Source organism: Nanorana parkeri, unplaced genomic scaffold, assembly GCF_000935625.1.
Source record: "Nanorana parkeri isolate BGI_ZX_2015 unplaced genomic scaffold, ASM93562v1 scaffold4, whole genome shotgun sequence".
Taxonomy (NCBI): domain Eukaryota; kingdom Metazoa; phylum Chordata; class Amphibia; order Anura; family Dicroglossidae; genus Nanorana; species Nanorana parkeri.
Window position 1 is genome coordinate 1,178,863 of NW_017306272.1, and position 20,725 is coordinate 1,199,587.

The 20,725-nt window shown below is 39.8% G+C and overlaps 1 protein-coding gene across 2 annotated transcripts in view; it reads left to right on the forward strand.

Moving 5' to 3' along the window:
- Positions 1–20,725, forward strand: part of TBC1D5 (TBC1 domain family member 5) — a 261,642-nt gene that overhangs the window by 107,879 nt on the left and 133,038 nt on the right. For both annotated transcript variants that reach the window (XM_018574269.1, XM_018574338.1), the window contains exons 10-11: positions 218–287; positions 1,410–1,582. In XM_018574269.1, the coding sequence (XP_018429771.1) occupies positions 218–287; positions 1,410–1,582 (243 nt within the window). The remainder of the gene's footprint in view (positions 1–217; positions 288–1,409; positions 1,583–20,725) is intronic.

The window sequence follows — 20,725 nt, forward strand, 5'->3', positions numbered from 1 at the left end:
TTAATTAAGCTTTTATGTTGTTTTTTTTATATTTATATTTTTTTCTACCCTCAACACACCCAAACTTGCTATTGTGCCTGTGTTAGAGGGTGAGGCGTTGTTTAACTAAACTGCAGTATGGTTTCACTGATATAAATAAGATTATATACACATATGTATAAATATATCTTGAGCATGCTACATTTCACTTTTGATAATATAGATATTATTGTTCTAGTGCCTTGTTTTCAAACCTTATGGGAAGCGCAGAGCCTTGGTTCTCCACATGTGAGCATGATTCTCGTAAGGTAAGAAACAAGCATCCATCTGCTAAATGTCACATTTATATTTCTGCATATTTTTCATTTACTTGCATTGATTTTTTTTCTCTTACACTGCTTAGTAGCAGCTTCCTACAGTTCAGCCTTCGTGGTAAACCACAGGCAGAAAAAAGTAGCCAATATAAATTTGAGGTTTTCATAATAACCTTCTTTTGTCATCGAATCAACAAAGCGCATTTGAAAAATAACTCTCTAGAGTCCGCCTTTGTTGGCGCTGAATGTGTTCTGTGCCTTATCCTGGGACTCTCTAAACAATAGAGATGAACCCAGCCATACACACATTACAGCTAGGTGAAAGCCATCTATTGCAGGACTAAAAATGTTTTGATAAATGTATAAAGTAGCCACTGCTCCAAGCTCGCTCTTGTGATAGGCTACAATCTCAATACAAATTAGTAAACTAAACGTTAGATTGCAGTCCATCAGGTGAATGAGGTTGGAATGGTAGCTACATTACAACACACACAGGGACTATGGAGAACTGAGATTTTAGTGTATCACGAGAACAAGCTTGGAGCGGTTGCTACTTTACAACACCCACAGGAACCACCGGGAACAAAAATAGTGACCCTCCAGAAGGAAGGACAGTGTCAGCACAAACTCAGAGATAATTTGAGGATCCACAGCAGAGGTATACACAAACAAGGTACAGTATTGCTAATAGTTTAGTTGCTTGAATGCATTTTTAAGATTTAAATCCTGGGTTTAGTAACTTTAAGTGGGTCTAAAAAAAACAATAATTGTCTCACTGGCTGAAGCTGTCGTACAATGTGCCTAGACGAGCCTAGCTCTCCTGCCACAAACCCTGAATCAAGATCAAACCTTACTATTGGCCACTGACAGTAAAACCAATGATGATAATTTTGTATTGAGTTATCAACCTAAATTTTTAGGAATTCTGAATGTATTTCCTCTCTGCTTCTAAGAACATCAGACTTTTCATATTGTATTTAGAGCTTACAAAAAAACATGAATATATTCTAAATCTGTATATTAAACTGGAGTTTGATACACTTTTAATTTGTCTTCCTAATTCACTAAATGTATAGCATGCTTTCTGCAACTCTTAATTTTTCTTTTGCATTGCAGGATAAAGATGAATTGATCTCAACCCCGCCATTTGCAAGACCTCAGGACATTGGGCCTTCCATTGCTATTGTGACAAAAGTCAACAATATCCAAGACCAGCTACTGAAGAAACATGACATAGAACTATATATGCACCTCAACAGACTGGAAATTGCCCCTCAGATTTATGGATTGTAAGTACATGAAAATGGCAGAAAGTAGTTACAATTTTAGCCATGTGTGCAGTGGTTGTACAAAACTTTTTTATAACCTGGGCATCTAAATCTTTAAAAAAACATACATTTTCAAGTGAAGCTAAACCTAAGAAATAGGAATACAAAAACAAAGACCATTTGTATACTCACTGTTTACAGTATGGGACAACCCGTCCACACCAGCGGCTGGCTACTTCCTCTTGAGGGTCTGGCCAGGAGCAACTTCTGTGTGGGGCAATGTCTTTAACTGGCTGCTCAGAATGAAGTAACCAACCCCTCTGTAGTTTATAATGATTGGTGGGCTGATATCAGACCACTTAGATGCAAACAATACAGTAAGGGGAAATAGTTATCGGCTAACTCAATTTTACAAAACAGGACACTGTGGTTTTAATTTTTAAGTAAACTGCCATTGTATACTGTGTGCATACACTTAGCTAGAAGTGTGCTAAATGGAGTTTGCATCTAAACCTGCCACTCGAAGCAGACCTTGCACTCCAGCACAAGGTCCACTTATTACTGAAGATTTAAAAAAATAAAGAGGTGGGGCTACATAGTTACATAGTATTTGAGGTTGAACCCTGATGTGTAAGTGTGCATGTGTGCATACGAGTCTCTTTGTGGTCTTTGGTTTTAGGAGTACCTGTACCCATGTATGTTACGATGTCTTTGGACAGTATCTAATTGATTTTTGATTCAATACTCTCTGCTGATACCACTGCTTGTGTCAAAGAGTTCCAAAATGTAACCGATCTGAATGAGAAGAAGCCGCATACACCCCTTGTCGTTAAACCTTTCCTGACCAATTTTAGGTGGTGGCCTCTAGTTTTTGTTATGGAGTTTATGGTAAAAAGTTTATTGCGGATGTTGCATCACCACTAAGCATTTTGTACATTAAAATCATCTCCCCTCATAATCGCCTCATTTCGAGCGTGAACAAGTCTAAATTTAGCAACCTTGTCTCATAGCTTATGTCTTCTTAGGACTCTCTCCTGCTCCAGGACATCCTTTCTGTGGACTGGTGACCAAAATTGAACCGCATACTCAAGATGAGGCTGAACCAGAGATCTATAAAGTGGCAAAATTATTGCTTTGTCTCTACTGTACATTCCCTTTTTAAATAAAAGACAGCACTCTGCTAGCTTTGTTTGCCGTAGCCTGGCATTGCAAACTATTATTCAATCTGTGGTCTACTATGACCCCCAAATCTTTTTCTATTTCTGACTTCCCTAGTTGATTACCCATTAATGTATATTTTGCTTGCCTGTTTTTAACCCCAACATGCATTACTTTTTTTTAATATTATTAATATAATATTAATATATAATTTTTTAATATTATTTTTCAACATTAAACCTCATCTGCTGTATATTCACTCACTCCCCTATTTTATTCAGGTCCTCCTGTAATTTTATACTGTCTACGCCCATGTCTATTACCCTTCCAATCTTATGCTGTGCACACACCTTACAACCATCTCAAGACTTTTGTCTTGCGATGGTTGTAAGGTACTTAAAAAAACGTAAGATCTGCCTATCTTGGACAGGCAGATCATACTTGCGATGATCGCAAGCCGCGCCCCCCTGAGGGGCGGGCTTCCGATGACCGCAATGCCGAACGGGCAGTGTACACTTGCGCACACCGACTTGTCCGGCTTTTATCGTACGAACATGCTACACACCTGTCGAACATCGTACGATGCTCGGCGGTTTTCGTACATGTTCGTAAGTTTAAAGTTGTGCGACCTTACAGTAGTAGAGGTCGCACGGCTTCCACGCACCTTACCTTAGTATCATCCGCAAACACAGAAACATGGCTATTAACACCCTCCCCAATATCATTAATAAACAGGTTAAACAGTATGGGGTCTAGCACAGAACCCTGGGGAACGCCACTACCAACCTTAGACCAATCTGAAAAAGAGCCATTTATCAATACTCTCTGGACACGTTCATGTAGCCAGTTCTCTATCCATGTACACACCATTTCATGTATGCCTATAGATCTCAGCTTGTGTATTAAGCGTCTGTGTGGTACTGTGTCAAATGCTTTTGCAAAATCCAGATATACCACATCCACTGGTTTTCCTCTAGCCACATCTCTACTCACCTCTTCGTAGAATGTTAGTAGGTTGGTCTGACAAGAATGGTCCTTCATAAATCCATGCTGCTTTTCACTTATTATACCTTTGTCACAAACAAAAACCACTAAGTAGTCCTTTATCATTCACTCAAACAGTTTGCATACCATTGATGTTAGACTGACTGGTATGTAGTTGCCACGTTGGCATGATGAGCCTTTTTTAAATATTGGTACTACCGTTGCGTTACGCCAGTCACTTTGTACCTTTCCAGTCATTAACGAGTCCTTAAAGAGGAGGAATAACGGTCTTGCTATAACATGACTGAGTTCTTTAAGTACCCTGCGGTGCAGGTTATCCGGTCCTATTAATTTATTTTCATTAAGTTTTTCCAGTCTTTGTTGAACCCCGGCTTCTATCAACCACTGCGGTATTTTACCACTAAGCTACTCCATTAAACCCATCTTTTCCTAGAGTGTATACCGAGGAGAAAAATTTATTTAATACCTTGGCCTTCTCGGGGTCGTTTATGATTAATCTCCCGTTCTTATCTTATTGGGCCGACCTGCTCTTTTCTTACCTTTTTACTGTTTTTATATTGGGAAAATTTTTTGGGATTCTTTTTACTGACTGTGGCAATATGCTTTTCGTAATCTATTTTAGCTGCCCGGATTTTATGTTTACATCTCTTATTACATTCCTTGTAGCTCTGGAATGCCAATTCAGTCCCCTCCATCTTACATCTTTTAAATGCCAGCTTCTTTTCTTTGATGTGTTGTTTTAACATTTTATTTAGCCATGCAGGCTTAGCTCTTGATCTTTTATTTTTGTTACCCAATGGTATGCACTTGGTAATAGTATTATGCAATGTATTCCTAAAACAATCCCATTTCTCGCTGGAGTTCTTTTTTAATGGAGAAGTAAAGGTTATTGCTGCCAGATCTTGACAGGTCAAGAGCTTTGATTTGTTTACTCATAAGCTAGTAGGCCGCTGACATATAACCTATCATGTTGCATTTTATCACTATCAGAGATTGGTAAAGAGCTGCACATTACCAGAAAGAGTGATGTTACAGATATACATAAAAAGAGAGCGTATTGTGAGAGTTGAACATTACCAGAGAGCATGTTATTGCATTACTACAAAAACAGTGGTATTGAAGCTTAATGTACAATGGAACGTAAATTCTCTATTAGTCATCCTGCCTGTCATCAGAGAAACTGACTGATCTGTTTTAATTTAAAAACAGAGATCTCAGTTGCATACATATGGAAATATACATGGAAGCTGAAGAGTTGTATCAAGGCATCTCTGTATCCTGTATCCTACAGTGGGACTGTGAACATTACCTGAACTGAGAGCAGGCTTTCTTAGGAGTTGCTCTGTTCATTCATATGATGCATACACACAAAGAACCCTGCTGTAGCTAATCTCAGCTGTGCATTAATGCAATACAAGAAAAATGGCAGCTGCTCAATATTATAAAGTATATCTACTATATAATTCTTCTGTATTACACTCTAAACAAGTCTCAAATCCAGTTACTGTGTGATGCACAAGCCTTATAAAGTAAACAAAAAATTCCTTTTCCTTCCCTGACTGAGCCAAATCACCTTAATTTGTGTTTCACGCACAGCCCCCTCCCAGACACTGCAGCTCACTGTGGGAGGGTTTCAGCAACAGAGGCAGTGCTGTCAATCCAGAAAGCAGTGGGCAGGACTTGGTGTGGCCAGGGGCTGACCAACCAGCTACAAGCTTTTAAATTAGCAGTGACAGTGCTCATAGCCACAACCCCTGTAACATCCTTGGCAAGCAGGCATAGCTTACGTGAGACTGACAACTCTAGTCTGAATTTAGGAGCAGTGCAGCATCATTGCCACCCTATCACCGGAAGCTGCATTAGGTGGACTTCACTGGTAGGCTCAACATGTATTTGTAGGCTATTGCAGATCAACTAAGTGAAAACTGTAAGTGTGGATGCACTTAAATTTAGGTGGTACAGCACATATTATTAAATGGGAGACCCTAGTTCTACTTTAAGACTTGCATGGTTTATGTATTGGCTACTAGTTCTACTTTAAGACTTGCATGGTTTATGTATTGGCTACTAGTTCTACTTTAAGACTTGCATGGTTTATGTATTGGCTACTAGTTCTACTTTAAGACTTGCATGGTTTATGTATTGGCTACTTAGTTTCAGTTAATTATCAGCTGTCACTGTTAGAGCTGTGTGTTAATAGAGAGGATACTGAAAGGTGCACATTACCTTATTATAAGTCCAAGAGGCTGATCATGAACGTAAAAGAAATTGCATGTCCCATCTGTCCTCGTGCTCCAGGTCAAGTCAATGTGGCATTGCAGTGACTATATATTTGTGATGGAAACCACATAAGAGTGGCTTTCCTCATGTACTTTCTAAATCAGTTATATAGTAAGGTAAAGCTAAACTGCATCAATGTATTCTATGTTATACACACAGGTGTCTTTATCGCCACACTTGCTCTGTAATTTTCATGCCACAATAGAGAGTCTGGATTTCAAGAAGTGTACTTTACATAGGTATAGGAACATAGGTTACCTACTCTCTAGATCACATGTGTCAAACTCATGGCCCAGGGGCCCATTCCGGCCCACCAGGCCATTTCCTAGACTTCTACTTTCAAATCTAGGTATTAAGTTATTACTAAAACCAGTGATAATCGATTGCAGAGGCAATTATGATAAAGATTAGATACATTTATACAGTCTTACAGATACCTTTGAGGGCAACCATAATGTTGATGCGGCCCACGATTAAATTGAGTTTGACACCCCTGCTCTACATCAATTTCTCATCCAAGCATTATTGTAACGCACCAGTCCACCCCAGCCAATGATCACAAACATGAAGATGTAGATGAATAAGTCATTTAAGAGCCAGAATCTTAGTCTAGTTGCTGATTCAAGATGATGCCTGAACAAAAATGGCTCCATGCCCCTGGAAAAATAAAAATGCATTCTCAAGGGTTCTGTAATCTCTGTGAAAGGTTGTAAATACAGGAAGTATTACGTTTGCACATTACGTAGCATACAGCACTTATCATGAAAAAATATATCTTCCGCTAGGTCCACGTTAAAGTAGAGTGAGCATAGACAATAAATTCTCCTGGGTATCTGATTTAGCGACTAGTTTGCATATTAGCATCCTTCTCTGCTTCAGAATCAGAAAGAATTCTTATTTTAGATTTAAAATATTTTGCTATTAAGTAACTACAGAAAACATAGTGACAAATTATACAGGAGGATATTTGGCAAGCCTCTAATAGACATATTCCCTCTGTAGAAAAAAAATCCACCTTGCCCATGTTATATGCCAGTATGATTTATTACTAGGTTCTCTTAGTGCTCCTTAATGGATATTATTGGAAAAAATATTAAGTCTGCTATTAATGGTGTGGACCTAATGCAAATGTAAGAGCTCCTTAATTTCTGCACAGAGATTGCATAAACCTTATGAAAGTTTTACATTCTGCTGCTGCTCATTAAGTCATATAGGTATTGTGCTTGCTTGTGAAAGATGCAGTATATAAGGGCAAGCCTGAGATGCTCACCTGTTTTTTTCACCTCTATACAACTGTGGACACATTTGTTGGTACTCTTCCAAGAAAAAAAGAACCCACAGTTTTCTCTGAAATAGCTTGAAACTGACAAAAGTCATTGGCATCCACTATTGTTTATTCTAAATATATTACAAAAAAAAGACCTTTTACTTTTTGATTCAACAGAATATTTTAAATAATGAAACAAATTAAAATGGCATGGACCAAAATGATGGGACCCTTAACCCAATATTTTGTTGCAGTGATTTAGTGGAAATCACTGTAATCAAGCGAGTTTTATAGCCAGCAATAAGACTTCTGCACCTTCCAAGTGGTAGTTTGACCTGCTGTTCTTTAGCAAACTGCTCTGTTTGAAGGGTGCCCTATGATTTAGATCAGGTCTCATAGAGGTTACTTCAGAATAGTACAATGTTTTTTTCGTAGCCATTCATGGGTGGTGTTAGCTGTGTGTTTTGGTCATTATCCTGTTTGAGGACCCATGACCTGTGACTGAGATAGAGCTTTGTGACATGTGGGTTTTACATAGGTTGCTGTGCATGCAAATGCAGCCTTTCCAGGAATACCCACTCCCCCAGACTGACATCTACCCGTAAAGGCACTTTGATATTTGTGTAACATTTCATAAAAGCCTGCCCACTGCTTGTATCAAGGCCGATGGCTGTTGAGAGGGTGCTGTAATGTTTTCAGGAACCTATGTACAGCACCGTGGGGCCCTTCTCACCAGCCATGATCTTTTGCATTGCATAAAGAAGCACACAGATCTAGTGATGACATCTCTCAGTGGGTCCAAAACACAGTACGTTATATAATGATAATAGAAAGGTTTTTTTTTATACTTTTCATGTGGATTTCGAGGGAAAGGAGGAACCAGGGAGGGCAAAAGATAAGCAGATTCAACTTTACCTTACTAAGAAATGTAAGCTATAAAATCCTTGGTCATTATAATTAACTCACTTTTAGTTCAAATACCATAACTTTGGGGTCTCCAGTGCACAGATATTATAGCAGTTAAGCCAAATGCAATAGGAGCGGAAGAGTCACTAGTCTGCTGAAACCAAATTTGTAATGCTTTCACATTTGCATCTTACCTTAGCAGTAAGATTAAAGTGGGTACTTCAAGACAAATGGTGGCAGAGCTGGGAACTCTGTCAAAGAGACCATACTGCTGGGGTCCTAAAGAAATATATAGATAGACCAGCTTCCAACAAAAACTGAAATAGCCCTTTGGGTGGGCAGTTACCTCAGAGACTTACTGAGAGAGTATGAAGACGCCCATTGCTGGCCTCTCTTTCAGAAATTGCCATTGGCCAGGATGTTGTGCTGATTCAAAGTCTTTAACATTGTCTGAGGCACAGACCTGCAAATCAAAAGTTTTCACTTTCCAGTCTGCATGCATGTTCCAGGTCAATGACTCTAAAAGCATCTTCAGTTAGACACAGCCAGGTTAGTATTTTCAGAAGAAGGTCACCCCTTAAAAAAATAGCACTGTGAAATCTCAGTGTGAGGACTTACATAGTGTAGGACTAATGACCTTCCCCTTGTCCCCAAGGGGAAGTACTCAGGCCTGGCGATCATCCCTTGAGCAATGCATCCTGAGAGGAATAGAAGAAGGTCACACGCTTTCCCATATTCAAATATACTAGGTAGGTCCAAGGACTGACAGAGAGTATGGCAAAGTGATATATGTGATTATGTTTTATGGCCACATAACAGTAAAGTTTTTACCAGTAGACCCTAATGCAGGGAAACTTTTTAAAGTATAGCTCCTCGCTGCTCTGAAATGGCGATGGTCCTTGCTGTGTTGAAGGGCAATCCATAACTAAGACTTTAAATAAAGGTGGAGCCTGGGGGGTTGTGTCATCACCTGGCTTTATATTTGTCTTGGGTACTAGGTCTAAAGTGGTGATATTAGTTTAGGGTAGAATTACTCTTATGGAGGAGTCTCATGTAGATAGGGAATTTTCAATATAAATTAATGAAATGGAAAAAATGAAGGGGTTAATTAAAAATTATTTACTTGCTGTTACAACTATTTTGACTTGTTTCCCTGAAGAAGTCGGAGCCCTTGGGGTTTTTTCTTTTTAATAAAATAAACAGTGGTTACCTGTAAGTACTATATGTATAGGATAGACACATTTTTTCCCTGGTATGCAAATAAACCTCATTTTAATTATAATCTCTTTGCTCTAGGCAGAGTACACTCTACAATTTAAATAATTTACAAAATATGAACTTACAAAAAATACATGTAATTATCCAAAAAGAATAGTATATAATTCTGCACTAATTTGTGTATTTTACAGACTACTCCTGATTTAATGCTTCAATCAAATTAATAGCCAATCTTGAATTTGATTGGAATCAGCAATAGTTTACCATCTCTTGTTATATGACTCTGGTGTATGCCTGGAATGTACAATGAGTTATTAAAGAGAGTGCCTGATTCCTTTCTTTGAAATTAGAGGTTGCAGAAAATGTACTTTGTCCATATGGGCAGATGTACAGAAGTAGAATTTTTACAAATTACTAAATTTGTAGACATTTATTTTTTCACAGCAGGTTACATCTTTTTACTGATTTGGCAACACATTTGGAAAAAAAAATAAGGATGTTTGAGAATGGGTCCACTGTTCAGTGCAGTCATACAGGTCTCCAAACTAGTGCTTTTTATTTTATGTATTTCTTTATTTTTGTTTTATGCCATCACATATTTGATTTCTGTTGTAAAATATTATATTATAAAAGAGAGATATGCAGGTTTTTACTATTTACATCAAAATGCTTCTGTAAATGATAACATAAAGGTTGAAAAAAACCCTGGTAACTCCATTTATCAGAAAACTCTTAAAACGCAAATGTAAAATATTGTGCTGTGGTGCAAATAATATAAAACACAGAAACACGATGATCAAGCATTTCCCCTTATGATGTGTAGTGTTGAAGCAAACAATCAAGGTATTAGGTTTCTTCGAGGAGCTAAATGCAAAAAGCTGCATGTTGAGTACTGTTGTAGAATGGAAGCATACAGGCTTTTTTTAAATCATGATTGCTGGTGACTCACTGGCATAAAGTGCAAGGTCCCATCGTCTGATGTGCAAGTAGAGTTGATAGATGGTGCTAGATTCCTGAAGCATTTATTTTTCTCACTCTGTAGTGGAAGGGGAGGGTGGATTAGTGTAATATATGTGTCTGGCCACTGGCAGGCAACTTCTAAACACCAAAGGGTTTCCACAGCCATCTTGGGCTGTACCTGGGAAGAGTGAATGTGGAATTGAAGAACGATATGGGGATTTTGTATTCCAGATACAAATTTATTCTAATGTAAAATAAACAAGAATTGTACATAAAACCAAAGCAGCGTTTTAAGGATAGGGAATAGTGTATGCCTCTCCTAAGCACCTTTGGTGTAACCTGTGGGTTGACCACACAGTGTGTTACAGGTCCAGGGCCATGGTGCACCAGTCTAATAGAATCCTGTCCTTGAAGACTCCCTAATGAGTATGCCCAGTGTAATGGTAACAACTATCTTGATATGGCATGTCTTCTGGTTTCTGAATAACTGCCTCCAGAATACCATGCTTAGAAAGGACCACAGGGTGTCCTAAGACCATTGTGTCCTTTTTTGTGGGAACTTGGTGTGTCCTCTACTGCTCTGGGAAATCCCTTAAGGGGTTAACTCTAGAGTGCCAACTGCAACACTTTGTGTCCCAGTTTGGTGACGGGAATAGGCACAGGGCCTTTTTTTTTAAATGACACACAATATCCCCTACTAGCCGTGCCTCTCTACTAAGTTTGCCCAGTCTCCCTTTGGATTGTCCTACCACGTGCGTCATTTTCCAGGTTGCACACGGGCCTTCTCAGCCTTCCCACCATCTCCAAGCACGCCACAATCCTCTTGGAGCTCCCTGCTGCTTTACAGTGACAAGCTCATAACCAGCATTAACCCTCTCTGATCCTAAAGAGTTTTGTTCCCCTTTGTGGGAAATCCCTCACTTGCTTACTTATTTTGGTGAATCCTAGGCTGAAGGGCAGTGGTCCTGTCGGCCTTGCTAGCTTACGATCTACCAACCATTCCAGGAAGGGGGACTTGCTGTGTACCTCTTGTCCCCTTCCTGGGTCTCAGCACTCCTCAGAGTCCTGCTTAACTCCTTCTAGAGTTACTTCCTTCTTTGTGTTATCCAAGAGAAATTATCTTTTACTATACCTACATTTATAGGGAAAATTTCAGTCATGATAGCTGGCTGAGAACGCAGGGGCTGCATGTGTGCATCTGCACTCTCTCCTAAAGAGTCCTTATCTGATTTTTATGTAGTTGCAACTACTGAAGAGGAACGAAGAAGAGGAATGTACCCTATCCTTTTTTGATGATTTGCACGTGAAGAGTCTCAGTCTGCTGATATATCGCCTTAACTTAAGGATGCCATTTGAGGCTATATTGATGCAGTGTGCATCAGTGACGTGCGGTACCTTCGGATGTGGGTGAGGCATTCCCCAGCACGCACAGCCCCGCCCCCAGCCTGCTGAAGCCCCGCCCCCAACCCGGTCACCAAGCTAGTTTGAGGGACACAGGGAGGAGCCTCTCTGCCCCTCCCTTTCTGGTCACTGCTGAGGCATCGAGATCGATGGCCTCAGTGCTTTTTTTGATTTTTTGATTGGACAGCTTGGACCAATGGCGCTTCAGACTTGAAGCTGACAACTTTTTCCGCCATTATACTAGGTGAGGCTCTGCCTCCCCTGACCACACATCCCTGGTGTGCATGTACCAAGACCTGGTGGACATTCAATTGTCATTGCCCTTACTTTTGATCTATCCACTGCACCGCAGGTTTTCACCAAGGTGCTAGTCCCTCTCTTTGCTCTGCTTCATTCTTAGGGCATTCCCACAGTGCCTTAATGACCTCCATACCTTAATGACCTCCTACGGAAGTAACAGTCGGCACAAACTCTGTTAGTCAATGTCCATTAAATTGTTCAATCCCTGGCCACTATATAAATAAATTCCATTTGCCAAGTTTCACTCCCGATAGTTGGAACTCAACATTCTGGTGGTGTGGGGCAAGAGGTGATCTCTGGTCTACTGCATGCGCTTGACTCCCAAAACCAGACTTGGCCTGGCCTTGTAGGTCACAAGTCAATTGCTGGAGTCAGGTAAATCCTTCCTCAAACTGGTCTGTAAGATTCTCATGTTGGATTCCAGCCTGTCGGGTTGGGGAGAAGTCCTGAGCACTTGGTCACTGGAGGAAGCCCTTTCAATATTCTGGAATTCGGCTATTCCTTCAAAACAGGACCTCTTGACTGTTAGGTCTTCCAATCAGGCTTCAGTTGGATAACACCATGACAGTGGTTTACATCAACCATCATGGAGGAACCAGCAGTCTCACAGCTCAAAAAGAAGCCAATCAGATTCTGGCTTGTGCAGAACCTAACCAGGTCTGGAACCTAACGTTCCAGCCCTGTTTTCTGTGCACATCGCAGGCATGGAAAATTGGCAGACAGAGTTATTTCGTCAGCAATGTCGGGACTCTGGAAAATGGTCTCTTCAACTCGAGGTGTTTCAAAACCACTGTCACAGGTGGGGACACCAGAACCTGGTCTCCTGGCTTCCAGGTTCAACTACAAACTGAGAAGGTTTGTCTCTAGATACAGCAATCCTCTAGCCTTCACAGTGGGTACTCTGGTGACTCTGTGGGGTCAGTTCAACCTTATCTGAGCCTATCCTTCTTCATCACCTGCTTCATAGGATCAACCATTGCATGGAACTGGCCCAAGCAGACTCCTGGCAGACTCTCCTTGGGCCATCCAGCTTTTCTGTTCTAAGGACTGGTTTACCACAGTGCTTCTCAGTAACTAGCCTTAATGGCCTGGTTGTTGAAGCCGAGGGTCTGTCTGTTTCAATTATACCTGAATGGCTAGCAGGTGGGTCTGGGCTCATTCTTTCCTAAAGCTGGCCATACACCTTACAATTATCTGCAGATTTTCTGTGGTCAGATGGAAAAGGTGCAACAGATTCCTCCATCTACACTTAACTGTGTGGATGGAGTAATCTCCACCTGGGCCAATCTGTTGCACTTTTTCCATCTGACCACAGAAAATCTGCAGATAAATTGTAAGGTGTATGGGCACCTTATCACTACAAAGAGGTGTCAGAGAAGATCAGAGAAAGCACAGGGCTGCAATATGCAGCAGAGCTCCATATGTCCAGTTTAGCAGCTTTCAGCGTGAGCGGTGGCAGTGCGTTTTACTAGGTGGATATTACAGTTTTGAATGTAAGGTTCTTCAGGCAGGCCTTTTGGCTTTATTGAGCCCCCTCTGTTAATCTGTTGTCTCTTGTGTGCGTGTTGGTGTTTTGTTTGCTGTGTTGCCCTCCCCTCATTTGGACTGCTTTTGAACATCCCTTAATGTACAGTTAAGCAAATAGGATCTTTGACCTACCATGAAATCCTTTTCTCAGAATACATTAAGGCACACATTATGATCCAATCCTGCTGTTACTTTGCAACAAAGCTGGAGCATAATGGGGGTGGGAGGGTTTATATTAGGCTGTCTTATAGCTTTGTTTGCCAGTGCCCAATCTCCTAAAGGTAGCCGCATACCCCAATGTACCTGATTTACTTCATCCTATGTCAATTAATGTATTTCAAGAAAAGGATTTTACAGTAGGTAAAACATCCTATGATATTTCAGTTTACCAGTACTTAGATGTGGTGGCTGCATCATTTTTCTTTTCCAGAATCTTTCATCTGATGTTCCTACTAATAACACACTGCCTGTCCTAGGGTGACGACATTCACTCCACTGGAGGAGCAGAGTTGTCACCCTAGCCTTCTTTCCTTATTTGTAAATACAAACATATTGCCTCTCCTTACCTGTGTGACATAGAGGGGTGGTGCTTTGTAGTTCACAGGACATAGCTGAGCATACAGATAGCTTTGCAACAGGTTTTTTACTTGCAGAAAATACATAGCTTTTAAAAGAAACAAAAAACCTAATGCAATCACCACAAGGAATTAATTGTAAGGTGCAAAATATTACATGTTTTCCTGGGTTTAAGCATACTTTAACCTATACTGAAATCCTGAACATTAAAAAAAAGTTGTAGGGACAGTGGAAACAGCTACCATATATGACTGTGACTTTAGGTGCCCTACCAAGTTGCTGAATTATTCCAAGGTATTCAAAGTATTGTGCAACCTATACACCTATATGAGTAATAAAATAAGGCAATTACCTATTGAAAAAATTCCATTGATCATCTGATTTTATTAATGAGTTTTGTTCTGAAGAATAATGTTTCCTGTGACCAGGCGACCTCCAGTCTGAATTGTTAGACAGCAAATAACTTTAATGTGTTCGAATATATATTCTTTGGATCATGGCCTGAAAACAATTGACCTCAAATGTAATAATGATGTATCAGCCCCAGTGAAAGAATCATTGTCTGGCATTTTTTATCAGTATAATTTAGAACTTGAAGAAGATTTCTGGTCACGTTAAAGGGTCAGTGCGCCCAAAATGGATATTCCAGGGGGGGTTCTTTTGTTGATGCTGTAGGTGTAATCACCTGATGTTCTTAGTATATCGGTCAGGTGTTCTAGTAATGAGGTACAGTATGTGCATTTACATTCTCTGGTCAGATGCTGCTTTCTATCAGGGTTCTACCTCTTTCTGTTGGATTTATGTAATGTATTAGGATTGGGAGTGTCTGGGAACACCCAAGTTATACCAGGGTGAGATTCTTTGATGATCAGCACCAGTCCAGAAACATTTGACGAGGATATCTCTAATGAATTCCTTGAGAAATATAAGAAGTCAGAGCCTAACCTTACCCAGCAGACTTCTTCTATAACTGAAAAATCACTTTTAGATAGACTGACTCCTTAAAAAATATTATTTCGTTTTTAAATGAGGAGCTGCTTAATTTATTATACCGGAGTGTGTTTTGGAAATGCGTGCGTCACAACACATTATCTTGCTTTATACATTATTGGGGCAAGCTGTGTTACTGTGCCCATTCATTTTGAATAGGCCCCAACACAGAAGTCTCCATGTGCGTTGTGTGGCAATGATATGTGATCTTGTTAGGGTAATACAAAGGCTAGCCAGTTGACTGGGATAGGAAGAAGGCAGAACAAAATAGTTAGATATGAACAAAAAAAGCGCCAGATAGGACTGCTCAGCCAGGATATAACAGTGCAATAAAAAACATAATAAAAAGCAAAATCTGTTTAAAATTGAAGCAGGTTGTAGAAAGTCTGCAGGATGCTGCCCCAAACCAGCCAGGGAGACTGCAAAATCTAGGGAAAAAACACAAACAAGGGGCGCCTTTCCTGGTGCAGACAAATTTATTAAAACAAAAGCAAAAGTGAATGTCTGATGAAGGGGGCGTGACCCCGGAAACGCGTCATCACACAGTCTTATTTGCTGGCACACAGACTCGGCTGTGCAGCAATCACAGGCTTCTTCTTTGGTCCATGTACTTACTCTTTATACTGTAATCATGTTGACCTTTGTGAGTATGTTTCACATTCACTTTTGCTTTTGTTCTTAATAAATTTGTCTGCACCAGGAAAGGCGCCCCTTGTTTGTGTTTTTTCCCTAGAACAAAATAGTTAGCCTAGGGGAGCAGGAAGTGTAAATCTGCCCCTGACTTCCTTCTGAAAATGCTTGTTGCCTGGCTGTCTCTTGCTTCAATAATTTCTAGTGACTGAGTAACTGAACCAAACAAGAATGCAGCAAGTAAAAGTTGGAGAAAAGTCAGAATGCCTTATTGTTATACTTGTTCCAGCTCAGAAGAACTGAGATAGTATTGAATTCAAAGCCAAACCCATTAGCAAAAATCCAATAGCAGCTTGCATATTTCTGCAATAACAGGTTCATTTTGAGGCCTTCTTAGCACAGTAATCTAACCTGGGCACTTGACAGTCAGTCCTGACCCCTTCCAAGCACTCTCAAGTGTACAGCAAGATATATCCAAGCTACTCAATACCATAGAATGGCTAGCAGATGCTTTGTGGCATTGCAGCAAGAAGATTGAAGACAACTTTCAGGCCATGGTAGCCTATAGACTTGTATTGCTTCCTGTATGATCCTGCCAGGAGGTGGAGGTGTTCAACCACAAAATCTATCTATATGAAAACAGAGGATAAGTGGTGGTTCACTTTATGGCCCCTATCTCACTAGACATCATTGTTGGAAATGAGGCTGTGTGGTTCATCCTAATTGTATCCACTGAAAACAAAAAAGTAAACTCTAGGTGAATTGCCCCATTAAGAACTGAAAAAAGTCCTTAAAGGTTTGGAAAGCCTTAGTGCAGATATAAATGACCCATCTGCAATTACATGTGCGGTGCCAATATAATCATGGCTCATAACACCATGCTTAAACTTCTAAGTACTTTTTGTAGGACAATAATCCTAATAATAGAGAGATAAAGTATTCTATAGGTATGGAAGAAATAGGGTTTTTTTCTGTCTACTTGTAGAAGTAAAGTAGTCCCTCTATGGCCCCCACTCTCTCTTTACTGGCTAAACAGAAGGTATTATTCAAGTTAGTCTCCCCTGTTCCCAGTTTCCTCTTGTAGTAAAATATTACAGTGATTACACATCATAAAGCCTATCTGTAATAAAACGCATCAGCTGGCCAAGGTTTTCATCGCTCACTCAATAATCCATTAATACAGCAACGCTGCCCAGGCGTCTTTATAATACCAACTCAGAGGCAATTTTAATCAGCTGCACCAGCTGGTATTTAACAACAGCTGCTGGAGTCGCCACAAATATACTCAGTAGCTGGCATCTTTATGTGCAGTATTTAAAGGGGAGAAAAGATCCCCAATACCTACATACATTGGAGTAAAACCACCTCAGATTTACACAGCTAAGGGGCATATTTAGAAAGCATTGCATGTGGCATTCATCAAACAATGATGGTGAAGCAATCATTTTCTTCTAAAGCAAATACACCTGGAAGATTTGCCTACAGAGAATGTTTGGTGAATGTCAGATTCAGTGCTGTACAAACATGCCCCTTAGGTTTTTTCTAATCTTTAGAGGCTAAATTTACCTTTCAGACCATATTTCACGTTACACCCATATTTAGGAATTAACATGAAACATGGTCACGTCGCCACCTCACTCCACACACTTACCCGAGTTCTGGGGTTCTTGTATGTGCAGGCTGCTGCTCTTTTTTCTTTTAATTTGGCTGTGCCCACACAGGCTCATCGTCCATTCATAGATCCTTTGACACTGCCACTACCATTTCGGAATGTCCGTGCATCAGTATGGACAGGGACGAGAGGGAGAATCTGGCTGGATTGTGAAAACAAAATTATAAATGCACATTTTTTCTATTGTCAATACGTGTTCCTTTTTTTAAAGTTAGACTATACATTTGGATTAAAGCATAAGTTCACCTTTTGCTAAATTAAAGAAATGCATATTTAATAATATAACAAAAATATGCTATTCTTTAATTTTTGCATTCAAGCCTGGAAAGCATTGCAACTATGATCACTCAATCATGGCTGCAAAGCACAGACATCTGCACCTTCTCTCCCAGGCAGAGCTCCGTACTAAGGTACGGAGTTTCAGTCAGGAGAGATGGGGAAGGACGGCTGGACTTCAAACTGGATTAAATCTCCTTATACAGCGTCCAGCCGTCCACTCTCTGGTTAGATGCAGTAGAGCTGTCCTTATTCCCGTTCAGCCGTCCTTCCCCATCTCTCCTAACTGATACTCTGTACATTAGTACGGAGATCTGCCATTTTGAGAATGTGCAGAAGCCTGAGCTCTGCAGCCCCGATCGAGTGATCACCATTGCAATGCTTTCAGGGCTGGAATGCAAAAAATGAAAGAAATGCATATTTTTTGTTATATTATCAAATATGCATTTCTTTCATTTTTGCAAAAAGGTGAACTTAGCCTTTAAAATAAATAGTAATACATATAGGGGTATGATAATATTTTTCCACTCAAAACCATGGCCATACTTAGAAAATAATTTAAAAAGGTGTTAGTTAAGTAATGCTGTATGCTTAATGTGTATAGCCAGATCCTTTTTTTTAGTTTTGCATATACTAGGAAAGGACTACATCCTCTGTCAAATTTGTTTTGCTGTTTGGCATATTGGAGATGTCTACTTGGCCATTGTCACCCAGATTGGAGGTGATGTGGAATCAAACATCTTGAAGTTGTCACCAGAGCAAGGATGTGAATCTTTCAATGGGTTTCCCAAGCAAATGTCCAATAGAGGAATTTTCTCTCTCTTACCTTCTTCTGGACAGGAAGTAAAGGGAATTCTCCCCAACAGGGTACAGACAGCAAATCATGAACTCACTGTTGTTTTGACCCTTCCCAACACTATCCAAAACGAGAAAAAAAGTAATAGGCTGTACATAAACTTTTAAAAACATTAAGATAGAAATATGAAATCTGCTATTGCAAAATTAATGCATGTTTGGGGCTGTAATCCTTTTCCTCACTGCACTACCTATTTAGTCCCTGAATCAATATGTGTGAATCAGGTGTCCTTGACCTTTATGCCTGCAAAATCAATGCCCATATTTCTGTCTTAACCATCCACTTTTACAGGGCAGTCACAATACATGTTGCATTATCTCAAGGCATTATCATGCGTAAAGGCAGCACATTGATTTTTTAATGGGCTGGCAGTACACCTTCGCAAACCAAAAAATGAACCAATGCAATTCAGCATATTGAAACACACAGCATGTCAGTCGTAAGCTACCATAATAATGCATTGGAGAGCCATTCAAAATTAAGGAATAATGGCACCATAATCCACCCCAGTTCAAAAATGTTACCAATACATGAAAATGTGAATGGGCCCTCATGTTAATTATACATTTACAGTAAGAATAATATTTTGCTTTGTTATACAGGATTACATCTAATGAATTCTGAAGAGCTAGTGACTGGACATTGCATATCAATTTGCGTATTTAACTTTTGCTATTAGGTGGCCAAGCAACGAAGTTGCAAGGACACCTATTGTTGTTCTTCTGATTATTAGGTGTCCAAGCAACAAAGTTTCAAGGACACCTATTTTTTTGTTCCGATTATTATTAGGTGGCCAAGCAACGAATAGCAAGGACACCTATTGTTTTTGTTCAGATTATTATTAGGTGGCCAAGCAACGAAGTTTCAAGGACACCTATTGTTATTGTTCTGTTTATTAGGTGTCCAAGCAACGAAGTTTCAAGGACACCTATTTTTTTGTTCGGATTATTATTAGGTGGCCAAGCAACGAATTGCAAGGACACCTATTGTTTATGTTAAAATTATTATTATTTTTATTATTATTCCGCCGCTTTTTTCAAATGCCTGTAACAAGTGCACTGTTGGTCAAAACTCATGAAACTTTTCACAATGGTAGAGCCCTGTGCTCTTCAGAGCTTATTACAATATAAAGGTCATAGGTCACATGATGTGGCAGCCATCTTGTTTTTTGCAACGATTTTTTGTGAACTAGTCAGAAACCTGCATCTCCAGAACCGCTAAAGCTACAGATTTACAAATTGCTGTGTGAGCTTATGCTGTGCTCTGTTGTCAAATGTTTTCATTATAGCGCTATTAGTCACATGGTTTGGCAGCCATTTTGGATTGTGCAATATTCTGAAAACAACTTAAACTCTGAAACCATTTATCAGAATAAATCAAAACTTTGCACATATGTCCAAGGCGACTTTTTCTACCAGGGTTGTAAAAATAGACCCAGTCCCAAAATCAAAATGGCCGCTGCTAGCCAATGATATTTAGATAGCGTTATTATTGTTATGGCCTTTTTTTTCAAAAGCCTGTAATAAGCGCACTGTTACTCAAAAACTTACGTAACTTCGCCCAATGGTAGAGCTCTGTGCTATGCCTAATCTTTTGCAACACATGTATTAAATTAGGACTACAGTTTGTAAGTGTTCATGTAGCTGGGCTAGCACAGGGTGTCTATACCTCTATCCTTTTTTTTAATCTGCATCAGACCCCTATGTAGTGCCTGCAGCCACCAAAGAAATGCAATTATAATTTTTTTTGTCTCGACTTTATGGCTATCACATAGGGCACTAAGAAGCCACCTATGTAATAGCACATTGGAGGTGGCAGGTTCTCTTTATGGAGACATCAGGGTCTATTAGACCCCTAACGTCACCTTTGCACTCCAGTGATGCTAAACTGAAACTCAGTCTAACTTATGTTTACACCTTTGCTAAGAGAGACATTGTGATAAATGCTGCAACAAATGTTGTCTTATGTAATGCCTCCTCCTCTTTCCCCTTCACAAACTCCATGTCTTTCTTCTTTCTTCTCTGTATTCAAGTTTTAAATAAAGTGTCAAGAAACATTTCTGTTCCTGTGCAGAACACATTGCTAATTCATCTAAAAGTTACAGTGAAACCAGTTGTTTTGAGCGCGTTCATTTATCAGTAC